At 58.3% G+C, this 15,054-nt stretch overlaps 1 protein-coding gene across 19 annotated transcripts in view; it reads right to left on the reverse strand.

Moving 5' to 3' along the window:
* Nucleotides 1-15,054, reverse strand: part of DAB2IP (DAB2 interacting protein) — a 372,254-nt gene that overhangs the window by 26,673 nt on the left and 330,527 nt on the right. For all 19 annotated transcript variants that reach the window (XR_012897179.2, XR_012897178.2, XM_075905444.2 and 16 more), the window contains 3 exons: nt 13,077-13,221; nt 11,099-11,243; nt 3,718-3,954 (listed from right to left, as the gene is read on the reverse strand). Coding sequence is in view for 17 of the 19 variants with exons in the window: in XM_075905444.2 (XP_075761559.2) it covers nt 3,718-3,954; nt 11,099-11,243; nt 13,077-13,221 (527 nt within the window). In the remaining 2 variants the exon portion in view is untranslated. The remainder of the gene's footprint in view (nt 1-3,717; nt 3,955-11,098; nt 11,244-13,076; nt 13,222-15,054) is intronic.

Genomic DNA, 15,054 nt, shown 5'->3' on the forward strand with positions numbered 1-15,054 from the left:
CACCAACTGAAACCCAGTGCTGGGCCATTTATCCACCTCCTTTGCCTCCGGCTTTGGCGACAGGGAGCGAGGCCCACACTGGGCTCACCCCGAGCAGGGGCTCTGACCACCCCCCCTCCAGACACCCCTCCGCACGGGGGCGTCTTTGCAAGCTGGCGGCTGGCGCTGATCTCACCGCTTTGAGCCGTCTCTGCGCTCATCAAACCCTGCGGAAAAGCTTCCCTTGCGCCTGCCTGCCTGCCTAGCAAACACCAGGGACCCAGCCTGTCCCTCCCGTGTGACCTGGCCGGCTCCGGCTCCTGGAAGAACCACGGCCGAGTCACGGTGGTCGGGCAGCCCTTCCTCCCGACGGGTCGTCACCCAGCCCCTGAATCCCCTGGTCGTGCGCAGTGACAGCCCCTGCGTGCAGCCATGTGAACGGTGTCATTTCTAGCAGCCTGCCTGCCAGAGCATCTGCTGTGTGGGGCAGCGGCAGCCTTGTCCCTGCCCAGGATGGCTCGCCCAGCAAGGCTGTGTCCGGCAGGACAGCGGGCGTCGCGCTCGCCGCAAGCGGAGGGTAGGTGGGCCAGGGACGAAGGCTCGAGATGGGGCAAAGCTCCCAGGGATGCCGCTGGGGCCAGCGCAGGTGTCCTTGCAGCCGGGGCCCACGGCCTCTGGACCGGACCGGCCTCTCCATGCGGCGGCACGGCTCCTCTGGACTCGGGAGCCTAAGGAGAACAATCCCAGGCGCGGGGCTGTCCCTGCCCGGTAGGGTGAGCTGCAGGGATCGCCCACGTGTGCAGAAGGCAGGCAAGGCCGGCTGCTGGCAGGGCTCTCCGACGATGGAGTGCTCAGTGCCGGCTCTTTTCAGCCAGATCCCCTTGTGCGGGAGTCCTTCCGAGGTACCGGGGGCAGGGGTGAAAGCAGGCGCCAGGATGTACCTTGCACCGGCCCGGCATCCTTAGGAGAGTGGGGAGGAGCCGGTTCTGGCCCCGGAAGGATAACTGAAGGTAGGATCATGCACGGGGACACTGGCCAAGGGCCGTCTACAAGAGTCCTCCCCTCCGCTCACACTAGGCGCCTCTCCTGTTCCTATGCACTAACCGGTCGGTCCAGTCCACCCTCTGAATGGCCTTTGTGCAACGCCAGACCGGGGGGCCTCGGAGTTTCTGTCTGACCTCTTCCCAGGGGCGGCCCGTCCATACAGGCGAACTAGGCGGTCGCCTAGGGTGGCAAGTTAAATGGGGCGCCAAATGGTGGCGCAATATCAGTGAGGGGTTTGGAGGTGGGGCGCTGATTGCATGGTTCACCTAGGGCGCCAGTTGCTGGCAGCTCGTCTAGGGCCGCCCCTGCGGCTCTTCCCAGTTCTCTTTGGGAGCCAGTTTATGTTTGTTTGGACTCTGCGCTCTCCCCCCCTTCTCCCCAATGCTGTCCGGTCTTCGTTCCACATAAAATATCTCATTGGAAGTAGGAGAGAGCCTCTTCTACTGCAGGGGTCACAAGCCTGGCCGAGGCGGCTGCTGGGGAAGTCATAGACTCATAGCACACTAGGACTGGAAGGGACCTCGAGAGGCCATCGTGCCCAGTTCCCCGCCCTCATGGCAGGACCAAGCACCTCCTAGACCAGTGGTTCCCAAACTTTTCCGCATCACACCCCTTTTTTGATAGAGCAGCAAAACTTGTTGAGCAAAATAAAAACAAAATTGCCCTTTTAAAAGCAGAGCAGGCATTGCCCTTTTAAGGTGGCCATTATGAAGTCTATCCCAGCCAGCCCGAGCTGCACGTGTTCCAGCGGACCAGGCTCTTTCTTGGGAGAGACTGACGGGGGGGCTAGAGGGGGGGGAGCTGGGTCACCTGGCGCCTCCCTGGAATTTTTTTACGCTCCCCCTGTGGGGGATGCTCCCCAGTTTGAGAACCCATGTTCTAGACCATCCCTGACAGGTGCCTTTCCAATCTGCCCTTAAATATCTCCAGTGATGGAGATTCCACGACCCCCCCTAAGCAATTTATTCCAGTGTTTAACCATCCTGACAGGCAGGAAGTTTTTCCTAATGTCCAACCTCAACTACAGATGCTAAATCTAGTTTAATCAACCAGTCGCTGGAAAATCCATCGACTAGTCAATTAGTCGAAAAATGGGGGAGTTGCAGCAGCGTTAGCTCCTGGCCCCAGGAGCTAACCCCGCTGCGGCTCTGCCTTTTAAATGTATTAAGAGCTGAAAGGCTCTTAATACATTTAAAAGGCTGAAGCACAGTAGCGGGGACGGGCTACAAGACTGGGAATCAGCTGTCCTGGCTTGCGTTGGGTCCCCACCCCCCTGCTGCACTTCTGATTTTTAAATGTGTTGAGAGCCAGCAGGGACTGGGCGCGAGCGGGGAGTCAGCCACCCCTCCGCCTCTTCTGATAGAAGCAGCAAGGGAGGGAAAGTAACTAGTCGAGGGACTAGTCACTCACATCCCTAACCTAAACCTCCCCTGCTGCAATTGAAGCCCATTGTCCTATCCTCAGGGGCCAAAGAGAACAATTTCTCTCCCTCCTCATGACACCCTTTTAGGTCCTGACAGTGACCCCGCCTTGACGTTCAGTCGGCTGGCTGAATCATGCCAGCTTAATTAAAGAACCTTTCTGGCAAGGCAGCGAAACTTGGAAACCCTTTTAGTTAAGGATTGGTCAGAACGAGGGAGACTTTCTGTCCCTGCGAATAACACACTGGCACATCTCCTGTCTGGGTCTGGCTGTGGGCACGTGGCTTAAATTAGTTTGCAAATCTGAGCAGCTTTAGGCCGAGGCTGCCCGGTCACATTTGCAGGAGCTCAGCGCTCTGTTATCAGAGCTCTGGATAAGGAGCTCAGCGCTTCCACTGGAGGCAGCGGAAAGATTTGCAGAAATCGCTTCGTTTGTTCCCCCCAGCCCTCTGGGGCTTAGAGAGATCGACAGCGTCCCTGTCTTCTTCTCATGGCCTGCATGGTCGGAGGAGTTTGTTTTCGCAACGGGGGGACCCTGAGCTCAGTTTGATTTCCCCAGGGCTACCGACACCGCAGCCTCAGCCGGCACCGGTCAGTCAGGGGTTGGCCCACGTGGGATGGTGAAGAGTTCCCGCACGTTGGTCACATCCAGCCAGGGAATCGGGGGACAGAAGGGTGGCTGGTACCGGGTGGGAGTTTCCGTTTCTGCCCTATCAGCCTCTCCCCGTGTCGGGAGTGGGCCACTCTCCAGCTCAGAAAAGGCCTCGCCGCAGGCTGGTTTGGTGAATAAAATGGTCTCTCCCAGGTGAGGGCTGACGGGGTGGGAAGAAGTAAGGCCTGGCCTTTCCTGTGGGGGACGGCGTGGAGAACAGAGGAAAGAGCGGGTCCCTCTGTCAGTCTGTCTGTCCAGCATGTGGCCCAAGTTAGCAGCGGGGGACACGCCCGCCCGGTGGGAAGAGCCACGGCCAGCAAAGCTGTCTGCGCAAGGCCGCGCTTTCCGGTGGCCAGTCTTGGGCCAGCTCCTGATCACACTTGGCATTAATCCCCGCTTCGCGGACAGGGCCAGGACGACGTCTCTGGAGCCCGCTCCCCTCTGAGTCGGTACCAGTGTTCCCACGGGACGCCAGCAGCTCGGGGCTGCGGCTCCCCCCACCCTTAGGATGGCCGTCTTCCGGGCCCTCGGGCTAGCCCTGAGCAGTCACCTCCAACCGTATCCGCCACCGTTTCCTTTATGCCCCCCGGGACCACCCCCGACTCCACCCCCACCACTTACTTGGCGAAGTTGGCCAGGTTCTGCGTGACCTTGGCAATGAGGGTCAGCGTGCGCGCGGTGCGGTCGTCAGGGTACTCCTGGAGCAGGTGGAAGAGGGAGGGGGACATGATGGCCGGACAGAGGAACCGGAGGAATAAGGAGGCGCTGATGAGGCGCTCGCTGATGTCCGGCCGGCCGCGGTTACTGCACTCTTGTCTCCACGACGCAAAAACCTCCTTCAGCTCTCGCGGGAAGACGCTGCAATGAGAATTCAGGGGCTGTAAAGTCAGCGTTCGGAGTGGGAGCCTCGTTTGCGGGCGGGAGGAGATGGGGACGGGCAAGTCAGACAGCCGAGCGTGACTCCCCGGGGCGTGACCCCTCCTCCGCTGGCACCCTGAGCTAAAAGAGTAACTCCACTAACCAGCAGCAATAACAGGTTCTTATCCTCTGTTGTGGAGGGACTGCTAGAAGGGGATAGGTTGCCTGGTTGAACCAGTGGTTTGCACAGGAAGGGAGCGTCCGCACCATAGGTTGAAATAAGCTGCAAGGCTATTTCGAGGTTATTTTGAAATAGCTTATTTCGAAAGCCGGCGCTGTCTGCACGGCACTTATTCGGAAATAACCGGCTCTTCCGAAACGTTCCTCGCTCCTCGTGGAACAAGTTTAACGGGGATGGTGGAATAGCGAGCCTGTTATATTTCGAAATAACGGGCGTGCTCCAAAGAAGCAGAATAGCTATTCCGGGATATCCAGACGTAGCCTAGGAGTTTTGGTCTAGGCCTGTGAAATGTAACCAGTTAGCATCCCCTTTAGTGGGCGATGTTTACTGGTTCTGGTTAACAGGTGGGGCCTGGAGCAGCAACCAGACCACTGCGGGGCCTGCCTGTGGTGGGCTTGGGGTGGAGGGAGTCTCTCCAGCCCAGCCTACCCTCCCAGCCCCCCATTAACCGGTTAAACACGGCGTTTATCAGCTTATCCAGTTACATGGAACTTTCCATCCTTATTTCGGTTGCCTCCGAAACTTGCAAGAGAAACAACTGAATGCACCAGGCCGCGTTAGCCCCACTGCAGATGGTGGGAGGCAAACGAGCAGAAAGGGCAGGCTCCCAGCAGCCTTCAGGTGCGAGTCCTGTCAGCAGGATCAGGGGCCCCGGGCAGGTTTCATTAAGTCAGGATTTACAAAAGCCTAACAGGGAAAATAATATCCCTGCGGCGCTTCATGTTTCAGTGAACAGAGCTATTGGGCCTGGAACGTTCCCAGCCTCTGCTCTGAGCCCAAAGAGCCGCCGTGGGCCGGTGCCCGAGCCCTGGGAACCGAACCCCACAAGTCACCGGCCAGTCCAGCGCTGATGCCCAAAGGGGGAGAGAAGGGAAACGTAAACTGCCCAGACGGTGAAAGCAAAGCGCTGCCCCGATGTTAACTCATGTTCTCCCCCCGGGCGGGCAGTGGGGAAGCCCCCCCAGCCCTCACTCGCAGGGGGGAAACAGTGACTTGACTTCCCCAAGGGGACACAGAGTCAGTAATGGAGCCCCCAGGGGTTTTGGCTCCTGGCCACATGGGCAATGTAGCAGCTCACAGACAGTGAAAATGTTCCTTTGCCCTGGGCCCTTTTCCACGGAGGTGGGGCTGCGAGGGCGTGGGGAGTTAATGTCCTGGCATTTGGAGCCAATCCTGCTTGCAGAGGCTGGTGTAAATCCAGAGCAACTTACTCCCAGGCCACCCCAGTGCAATTCAGGACAGACTCCTGCCCCCTGATCCCGAATCGCAGGCAAATTCCCGTGGCTTTAACACCTGGATTCTGGCTCCAGTGGGTGCTTATCACCAAAGAGCCGCTTGTCCATTTCTCCTTTTCCCTCCCTGTTCCCAGCTCCCCAGCAGATCCTGTTCCCAGCAGGTTTTATTTACTCAGCTGGGAACCACCCGCCTCGGAAGTGGGGCTGGACAATGGGTCGGAGTGGAGTTTGGCCAGTCGCCAGCCAGCTCAATGGCACGGAACGCCCCGGCTACTCCGCCCAGGACGCGGCGCGGCGGCCAAGCTAACGCTCTGCTGACAAGCAAACAGGCTGGAGACCCGGGGCGGAGGCAGCAGGCCCAGCGGGGGGTTCCCAGGCACACCCCAAGTTTCCAAGTCTCTGCTCCTCAGCTGAGGACGGCGACGAGCTACATGGGCAGTGAGGAGCAACCTCCGCCCACTTGTCTCCCGCCATCCCCGCCTGAGGTGTCTGCTCATGGGCTGGGCAGAAGACACGGTGCCTGTTCCAGGGCAGCGCCAGGCTCTTCACCGCGTGCTAATGTGGAAGCGCAACTCTTGGGTCCGCTCCCCCCCGCACAGTGCCTCAGCCCTCCGACGCCAATGGAGGAGCATTCTTATGGGGCCAGCGCTTAGGGTTGCCAGGTGTCCAGTTTACGACCAGACAGTCCAGTAATTGCGTCTTCTGTCTGGGTAAAAAAACCCAGAAAATACTGGACATGTAAAAATACCATCCTTGGATGGAAAGCCAGAGGGCGGGGAGAGCGCAGGAATTTAAAGGCGCAGCAACCTTTTTTTTTTTTTCTCAACCAATTTTTTTCCCCCACCATGTTCGGGATTTTTTGTGAAAGTATCTGGCAGCCCTACCAGCACTCTGTGCCAGGAGCCCCGCACGCCCCAGGCTGCCGTCAGTGGGCCCATCCGGTCCAATGGCACAGGCACCTCCACGGCGAGGCGGCTCGGGACGTAGGGGGCGTGTTCCCTGCGGCTGAGTGGCTTGTTCTGTCTTCGTTCCTTCCAGGGCCACTCGCCGGCCTCACTTTTGGTGTCCCCACTGCTCAGTTCAGCCAGGCAGAGCGCTCGCTGCCTCGCTCAGTACTGCCTGGAAATGCTCTTCGATAGCTCCAGTGATGGAGAGTCCACAACCTCCCTCGGCAATTTATTCCAGTGTTTAACCATCCTGACAGGGTATTTTTCCTCATGTCCAACCTAAACCTCCCTTGCTGCAATTTAAGCCCATCGCTTCTTGTCCTGTCCTCAGAGGCCAAGGAGAACAATCTTTCTCCCTCCCCTTGTACCTTTTAGGTACCTCCTCATAGGTACTGGCAAGCTATTATGTCCCCTCTCCGTCTTCTCTTTTCCAAACTAAACAAGCCCTCACAGCTCCTGTTCTCTAGACCTTGAATCATTTCTGTTGCTCTTCTCTGGACCCTCTCCAAGTTCTCCACGGCTTTCCTGAAATGTGGGGCCCAGAACTGGACACGATACTCCAGCTGAGGCCTAACCAGCGCAGAGCAGAGCGGAAGAACGACTTCTCGTGTCTTGCTCACGACACTCCTGTGAATGCTTCCCAGGATCATGTTGGCTTTTCTTTGCATCAGTGTCGCACTGTTGACTCCTAGTTAGTTAATTTATAGCCACGTGGTCTTGAAGGAGGCGGCACGTTTTTAAAAAATGGTCTCAGCAGAAAGCTGCCTATGGCGGAGATCTGCTTCCTGCGCTACCCGTAAGAGTCCAAGGCTGATTCTCTAGCCCTGGCTTTCCAACTCATATAGGCCAATTCATATTGCCTGGCTAAACCCTCCTTCTGTAACTCTGGCTTAATCCGTATAAATGGGCAACCCCCCTTTCCTTCATGGGACTCGCGGCCAAGTCAGAGTGGAATCCTTTAAGCAATTTAAAGGTTCAACAATCTGGAGAAAAGTTGAAGAGTTACTGAAAAATACCCCTCTGAAATCTTTGTGACAGCAGCACACGCAGCCACGGGGAAGCTCTTTGCTTTGCAGGGTGGGAAGCTGAGACAATATGAGTGTAATTGTATAATGAGGGATGGAACTCGGTTAGCAGGGCTTTATGCGATGGATAGAGTCCATAATTCATTACCCAACAGTCCTGTAACGAGCTTCCACATGCTGAAATTCTGCTTACAGTGAAACTTTCCAGATGTCTAAATCATCTCCTAATTGTAACCATTTTCAGTTATTGTCAACCTCTTCCCTCTCTCTCCGGCAGCTCCGCCTGCAGCTTCTGCCAAAGCCAGATCTTTGACTGTCAGGGCTCCTCGGCCAATCCAAACCACTCATCATCAGCTCAATTTTCCTCAAGAATCAGTGACCGGCCAGGCCCTGAGATCAGCTTCAGCCTTTTCCTGAAGGGTGGGCTAGAGGAACGCACATCCCCTCACTGCATTTTGCTTCCGCAGGTCGCTTTCCCAGGCTAGTTCTACACAGACCTCGGTTATTTCTAGCCAGACATGAAATCAACCAACAATTTGCATCGCTGTCTCCTCTCATCTAGGCCTCGCCACTGAGGGGAGACTGTGACGGCGTGTTGGGGTCCCCCGTCTCCTGCACCCCGAAATGGCACAAACAGACTGCACCAGCCGGTGGAGTAGAGGAAGTTTATTGCCTCTCCAGGATACAGCACAGCACAGATGTAATCTGGTCACAGAGCTGGGCTAGGATGCCTCAGGCCCCCTTGAGATGGGGGAGACTGGGCCCCTAAACTCCAGCTCCTCTCCCTAGGCTCTCCTCCATGCTCCCAGACAGCCACCAACCAACTAACTAAGTTCCCTTCCAGCCCTGCCCCCCAGCCAGGGCAGCATTCCACCTTCCTTTGTTCCTCTCCATGGGGGGTATCTGGCCACTGGTTCAACAAGTTTGGCATCACCTTTGCATAGTGAGGTTTTCCCTGCTGGGTCTTGCTCCAGACAGCAGGGGTCACCACAGCCCAGCAAGTACCCCCACTACGTCACAGAGACATCATGTGTCACTTGAGTGAAGCAGATAAGGGCAATTCCTGAGGCCGAGGGAGTAGTTAAGTGGGCCCAGTCTAGGCTACCTGGAAAAGAATCCGCCCTTTTGGCTTCTCGGTGATGGTCTGAGACGAGGAGTCACGTGGCTGCCTGATCTCTCGCTGAGAAATAGCAACTCCAGCTTTCCCAAAGGACCGACTGGATGTCCTGGGAGATTAGCAGAGTTTTCCCAGGAAGGGCTGGGGGAGGAATCTCTAGCAGACTCCTTTCTTCAGACCAGAGGTTCCCCAACTTTTTGACACGGGGACCAGTAAATCCATTCACGAGCTTTTGGAGGACTAGTAACATTCATTTGCATATTTGCATATACATTAAGCAAATGATGAATATGCAAATACGTTGTTTCTGGTCCTCCTCAAGCCCTCAGTGCCAGTTTTAGAAAAGCTTTTGATACGGACACTCACAATATTCTTGCCAGCAAGTTACGGGAATATGGACTGGAGAAATGGACTGTCAGGTGGGTAGAAAGCTGGCTAGACCAGGGGTTCCCAAACTTTTTACTTTAGTTGGAACCCATTTTTTTTCCGTACTGTTTTTTGCAACCCAAAACTATAAATGCGCGTAAAAAAAGAATGAAAACTGAATACATTTCCACTGTTTCACCCGGCTGCATCCTCCGTCCAGCCTGGGCTGTGGCCCATAGTTTGGGAAACGCTGCTCCAGACTGATCACGCTCATTGATGGCAAACGGGCATTAATAAACACGAACGCCAGAGGTGTAAGCGATCGGATCAAACCCCTTCCATTTGCTCCACTGTCACTTGCCAGAGTCTGGTGATGTCATCAGCACCCCAATCTCTACGGTATAAAAAGCAGGAGGGCAAAAAGCGAAGGAGGGAACGCTTTCCGGCTCTTCGTTATCCGCCGAAGGCGCTTACAAGGGCCCGAGCCCAGGTTTTCCCCCCGTGCAGCACATCTTTAGAGGGTCAGGCTCTGTAGCTCTGTGCTCAGAGGTCTAGAATACACCCCGTATAGATAACCCCCACTGCCAGCCGAACCCCCAAAGAGCAGCTAAGCCAGCCTAGGCCACTGGCAATTGTCTCCAAGCCAGGGCCGGCCAGATCTCCAGCAGCCGCAGCCTCCGTCGCTTCGCGGCTCAGAAGCTCCTGCCAAGGCTGGCCCGGGGTTCCAGGCGCGAGCCCTGTGCCCGTGAAGTGAGGGCTTCCCCCCTACCGCTGACGCAAGCGGCTCTGCCCCGCCCCCCGGGGCACTAGGCACCCCGCAAGCCAAGTGTCGCTTCCGTAATGACTTGACTGAGGCTTCCCCTGCCACACCCGCGTTCCGCCCCTCGTGGGACTTTGAGAGGTGCAGGACCAGACGAGGTGGAGATGGAAGAGACCGAGGTGCTTGCCAATCCCTGCCTGAGCAGGAGAGAGCCCACAAGAGGACACAGCCAAGAGCTGCACTTGGCTGTAGCCCCAAAGCCCAGCCTCTGCCGCACTGGCACGCTCGCGATCCCTGCCTGAAGGCTCGCTAGGGGGGCAGGCGGGTGTCCCTGCACACCCTGGCGCACCTTAGCTCTGGTTACCAGCAGGCGAGTGCCACCTGGCAGCCTCAGCTCTCGCTGGGGACGGCAGCGCTTGCTCCGGTGCCCTGGCCCAGTTCTGCGCACGAGCCGCACGCTTGGCGTCAGCCCGGGTGGCCACTAAGAACGCGAAAGAGGAAACCCCGCACGGAGAAGCCGTTGACAATCAAAGCCACACTGCAGCCTCATTCCAACCCCGCCCCGCTGCCGGGCTCTCTCCCTGGGGAGCAGGGCAGGCGGCCCCTGGCAGACAGCGGGTACGCAGAGCGGGTCAAAACCTGGTTGCACCGGGGGTAACTTTTTGTGGGGGGGGAAAAAGTGACACTTTGTGAAAGCAACTGTCGCTGCAAACGTGGCCTCTTTGTACCACCAGGCCCACCCTCATCCTCGCCTCCTGCAGGACCCAAGGGCGCCCGGCGAGAAGTCGGGGAGGTTTGTCACGTGCCCACGGAAGGAGGAAGTGACATTACCTTCTGCCTCCCTACACAGCATCCCCAAGGCCCTGAGCCTGCTCCTTTGGTGGGTTGGGGTCCCGGGTCCGCCTCCCAGCTGGAAAGGAGAACTACAACTCCCAGCAGACACTGAGGGCAGCTGCCCCCTCCAGGGCTCTGTGCATAGCAGCCTTTCATCGCTGGAAGAAAGGAGAACGCAAACCAGCCCGAGCGCTGCGACGGGACAGTCCCCGCCTACAGCCGTGCCGCGTTGCCAACAGCGTGCGAGCGCGGGAAGGGACAGTCCCCGCCTACAGCCGTGCCGCGTCGCCAACAGCGTGTGAGCGCGGCAAGGGACAGTCCCCGCCTACAGCCGTGCCGCGTTGCCAACAGCGTGCGAGCGCGGGAAGGGACAGTCCCCGCCTACAGCCGTGCCGCGTCGCCAACAGCGTGCGAGCGCGGGAAGGGACAGTCCCCGCCTACAGCCGTGCCGCATCGCCAACAGCGTGCGAGCGCGGCAAGGGACAGTCCCCGCCTACAGCTGTGCCGCGTCACCAACAGCGTGCGAGCGCGGCAAGGGACAGTCCCCGCCTACAGCCGTGCCGCGTCGCCAACAGCGTGCGAGCGCAGGAAGGGACAGGCGGGTGGTGGGGATACTGACCAGTACGAATTGATGATTTTGCAGAAGGCCAGCTCGCAGCACATTTTCAGGTTGCTCTGATGTTCAAGAAGGTCCGAGGAGGAGCACTTGCTGGGGTCCACCTCGCAGTTTTCATCCGATTCGTACAGAGCTTTGATAAACTCCCCTGCAAAACAGGCAGAGAGACAGGGATGGTGTCTGCTGGCAAGTCCCAGCCTAGGAGGGGTTAATCCGTCCTGCCATGGGCTGGGTGGGACTGTAAGGCAAGAGAAGATAATCCAAGCCCTTCCCCCTACGTTTCTCCTCCCACCGGTAAGATTTCTGGGGATTCAGACCCACTGTTCTCTATATGCTGAGCGTCTGGGCCGCCACGCAGGAAAGGTTCAAATGTCAGCTGGCTGATTAGCAGAGCGCCCCCTGCTGGCAGCATGGGTTCCTATGGGTGGTGCACATCCACACATGCCTTGGTGCGCGTAATACAATTTATTCTGCACACAGAGGGAACAAATGAGAGGGAACACTGGTTCTGAGTGGCCTGTTTTTGTCTGGAACCCTTTGCTTATGGAGCAACACAAGAAAACCACGAGGAAAGGGTCTGAAACCCTGCCTGGGACTGTTCTTCCTCTTCTGCCTGGCAGCTCTCGTGATGTGGCCCTAGGCTGCTATGCCGCCATTCTGCCACACTGTGTCGTAGCCAAAGACCCCTTTCCTAGGGTGCCACTTGCCCCGATTTCCCCCGGTTTGCACAAGGCTCTCTGGTGGGCTGCACTGGCAGATGGGATGGTGCCACAGAGCCGCATCCCAGGCTGATTTGCAAGGGCAGGAGACTGCACCGTGCATACGATGCCGGAGACTGGGCCGGTGCCACCTTCCGCACAGCCCTGGGCCACCGGAGCAAGGGGCAGGCTCAGAAGGCGTTTGGCCGGGGGGCTGGTTGGGAAAAGCTAAATCACCAGGCAGCGTCACGGCCGAGTCACTCGCCTCGTTTGCCTTTGCTCCCGTTCGCCGCTGCTCATGCCTTGTGCGCAGGGGGCAGGGCTATTGCCATTCCTGCTGGGGGTGGGGGAGTTTACCCCCACAAGGAGCAGAGACACACGGAGCAAGGCCGCGGGAGACTCAAGCCCTCTGGCTCAGCTGGCACGCAGGACGGGCTCCCGGGGAAATGGCGGAGAGCAGGGTTCCCTGCGAGCTGAGTGCTTGGGAGGCCACCCAGGAGAGTCAAACGCCACCCAGCGGATTAGCAGAGCGCCCCCAGGCAGGAGTGTGCGTGTCCATTGGTGGTGCACACCTGCACGGATGTTAGTGCAGAGAACAAAATTTATTATGCACGTGGATGGAAAAAATTTAGAGGGACCATTGGTGGAGGGGGAGGGGGAGGACGTTACCAGCAATACGGGAAGGATTTGGCTGCTTCTCTGCCGCTAAGCCCCCTGGGAAGGCGTCTGGTTGGCTGGATGTCCCGGGAAAACCCCGTCCCCCAGCAGGCGCCAGGTTCTGCTCCTAGGCAGCACTGATGGGCTTGCACAAAAGCTGCCCAAGTGCTGGGGAGAGGCTCAGTTTTACTTTTCAGCCCACTCCGTTTGCCCAGCCAACGACTGCCCCACGCTGCCCAGTCCCTGCCCCACCCCTCAAGCTCTGCCCCTGTTCCACCCCCTCCCCTGCGCAGTGCGAGCCAGAGGACGGCAGGGGCAACAGCAGGGTCACACCCCTCTCCCATGCTCCTCATGGTGGTGGGAGCTAGAGCAGCCTGCTCCGCTCTGCCCTGCCCCCCGGCCCAGCCCGCTGTGCCCCATGGCAGTGAGCGCAGGAGGGGCCCCTTCCCCCACATAAACCCCCGGGCCGCCCTGGGCCCCATCCATAAGACAGTTGATGCAGCCGCCGTGGGGCTCCCCAAAGCACAGAACCTGGGGCGGGTGCCCTGAGCCGTCCTATTGACCTCAGAGTTGAAGGCGTTTCGTGGGGTCGCTCCAGCCCCCCAGCCCTGCTCCTGCCCACATACCTAAGGCATCCTGCAGGTACTTCTGCCCCACCAGCTTCAGGTACTCCTCGATGGCTTTGGTGGCCAGCGTGTTCTCCCGGAAAATGAGGTGCTCGTTTTCGCCGCAGCGATCGACTTCGGACATCATCAGGTCGGTCAAGAACTCCTGCGAAGGGAAGTCCATGGGGGGTTACCGCTTCCCGACAGGGGTGTCACCGAGCAGAGCGCACACGGAGCCCCCCCTCCACGGGGCTCCCCCTGCCACTGGCATCCCCAAAACCTCCTCGCTTCTCCGGCGTGGATCAGCCACCAACCCTGCCCCCCCGCCGCGCCGAATCAAGGAGACCCGCCGGGCAAGACAGCTCTGGAGGGTTACAACTGAGCCATCTAAACAAGCCATTTTAATCCTCCGGCATCTTCAACACAACCACCGTCATCGTCTTCGCTGGGGGCCTGCTTTTGACCGGAGTCTGGGCTTTGGGGCTCAATTTTGTCCGTCGGGTTAAAGGCGGCTGCATTTAGACACCTCCCTGCGATGCCGGCAAAGCCGCGTGACGGTGTGGAAATGCCCATGCGCCATGCCCCTCGTGAACAGCTGGAAATCAAGTCCTCACTATGCACCGGGATTCCCCCCGCGCCGTGGTTACTCTCGTACGCAGGCAAAGGAACGGCACTGCCACCCTCCTGGCAATAGCCTCGTTTCCCTTGGATGTGCATGGACCCCAGCTGCACGTCCCCCCCGTGCCTGGTGAGCCGGGGGAAATTGCCGCCAGCGTTGCCTTGTGCCTCCGCGAGGGCCGGCCGTGACCCGCCACGGCTCTAAGGACGCAGCCGGGCTCCAAAGAGCAGCACGGAGTTTGCTGGAATCGTGAGGCTAACAGGCAGCAGGGAGAGGGAGGAATGGGAGGCGCTCTCCCGATTCCCCACGTGCCCGGCCGGAAAGCCGCTGGGAGGCAGGCGCGGTGAATGACGGTTAACTAGTGCCCGGGTTTACATGCTAAGAACGCCCGTCTGCTAATAACACTGGTGGCTATGGCAGTCTGCTTCCGTCCTCCTCCCCTCCCCCCCACACTGCTGTGGGGCCTGCAAGCGTCCTGTCCCTTCCCAGCCCTGTGACATTCATCTGGAGGGCGGATGATAAATCAGCTGCCGAGACTGTGAAGTACCCACGTTCGCCCTCGGACGGTTGCCTGGTGTAGGGGAGAGAGGCCGAAAGGCTGACAGGGAAATTGACTGGTACAGCTGAAGACTTTTTTTTAAGCCACCTTCCTCGAAAACAAAAGCTTGTGCTCGGTGATAAGGCCTCAGCGAGATCACGACGTTCCCCTGCCGTAAGCGGGTGTACCACACACAGCCCGCTGGCTGGGGCACGACGCACACAACGCCCGGCCGATCGCCAAGCCGGGTGCCGCTGTCACTCCCCAGACAAACACCCGCCGTCCGCGGGCAAGCCAGGTACGCGCCCCGCTCTGAGGAACCACTTGGTTCCTCAGGCCCACGAATCCGCCCCCCTGGAGTTGAGCGGCACGGCAGAGCAGTGTCAAGGAAAGCAAGAGAGTCGGGCCACAATGGTTTCTCCCCTTTGACACAGTCATGACTCATTCACCTTCCCCTTTTACCGCAAACAACGCTGCAGACGTTGGACAGCGACGCTGGGGTGGCTCAGGACTCGGCTCGTGATCAGGATGTGCCAGGAAGGCGTCACCAGTCTTGATTTCGAAAGAAATGGGATCTGGATCGATTTGATTCACTTCGGGGAACCGTGAAATCTAGTCAAGCCCTAACTCCAGCCATCGGACTCCAAGACCAAGTACAGATTGAACCTCTCTAGTCCGGCAACATCCGTGGTGTGGCGTGATTTTTCTTAGCCAGACATCCACTTGTCATGAGTGTGGCCAAGTTTCCTGTGGTCTCATAAAGTTTGTTTACAGCCACCAGTCCTGACGCTCAATTATTTAGCCCTAATTGACTCCTACCTGTTTTCTCCGAGCCCAACAAG

This window comes from Pelodiscus sinensis, chromosome 23, assembly GCF_052426305.1.
Source record: "Pelodiscus sinensis isolate ZL-2025 chromosome 23, ASM5242630v1, whole genome shotgun sequence".
NCBI classification, from domain to species: domain Eukaryota; kingdom Metazoa; phylum Chordata; order Testudines; family Trionychidae; genus Pelodiscus; species Pelodiscus sinensis.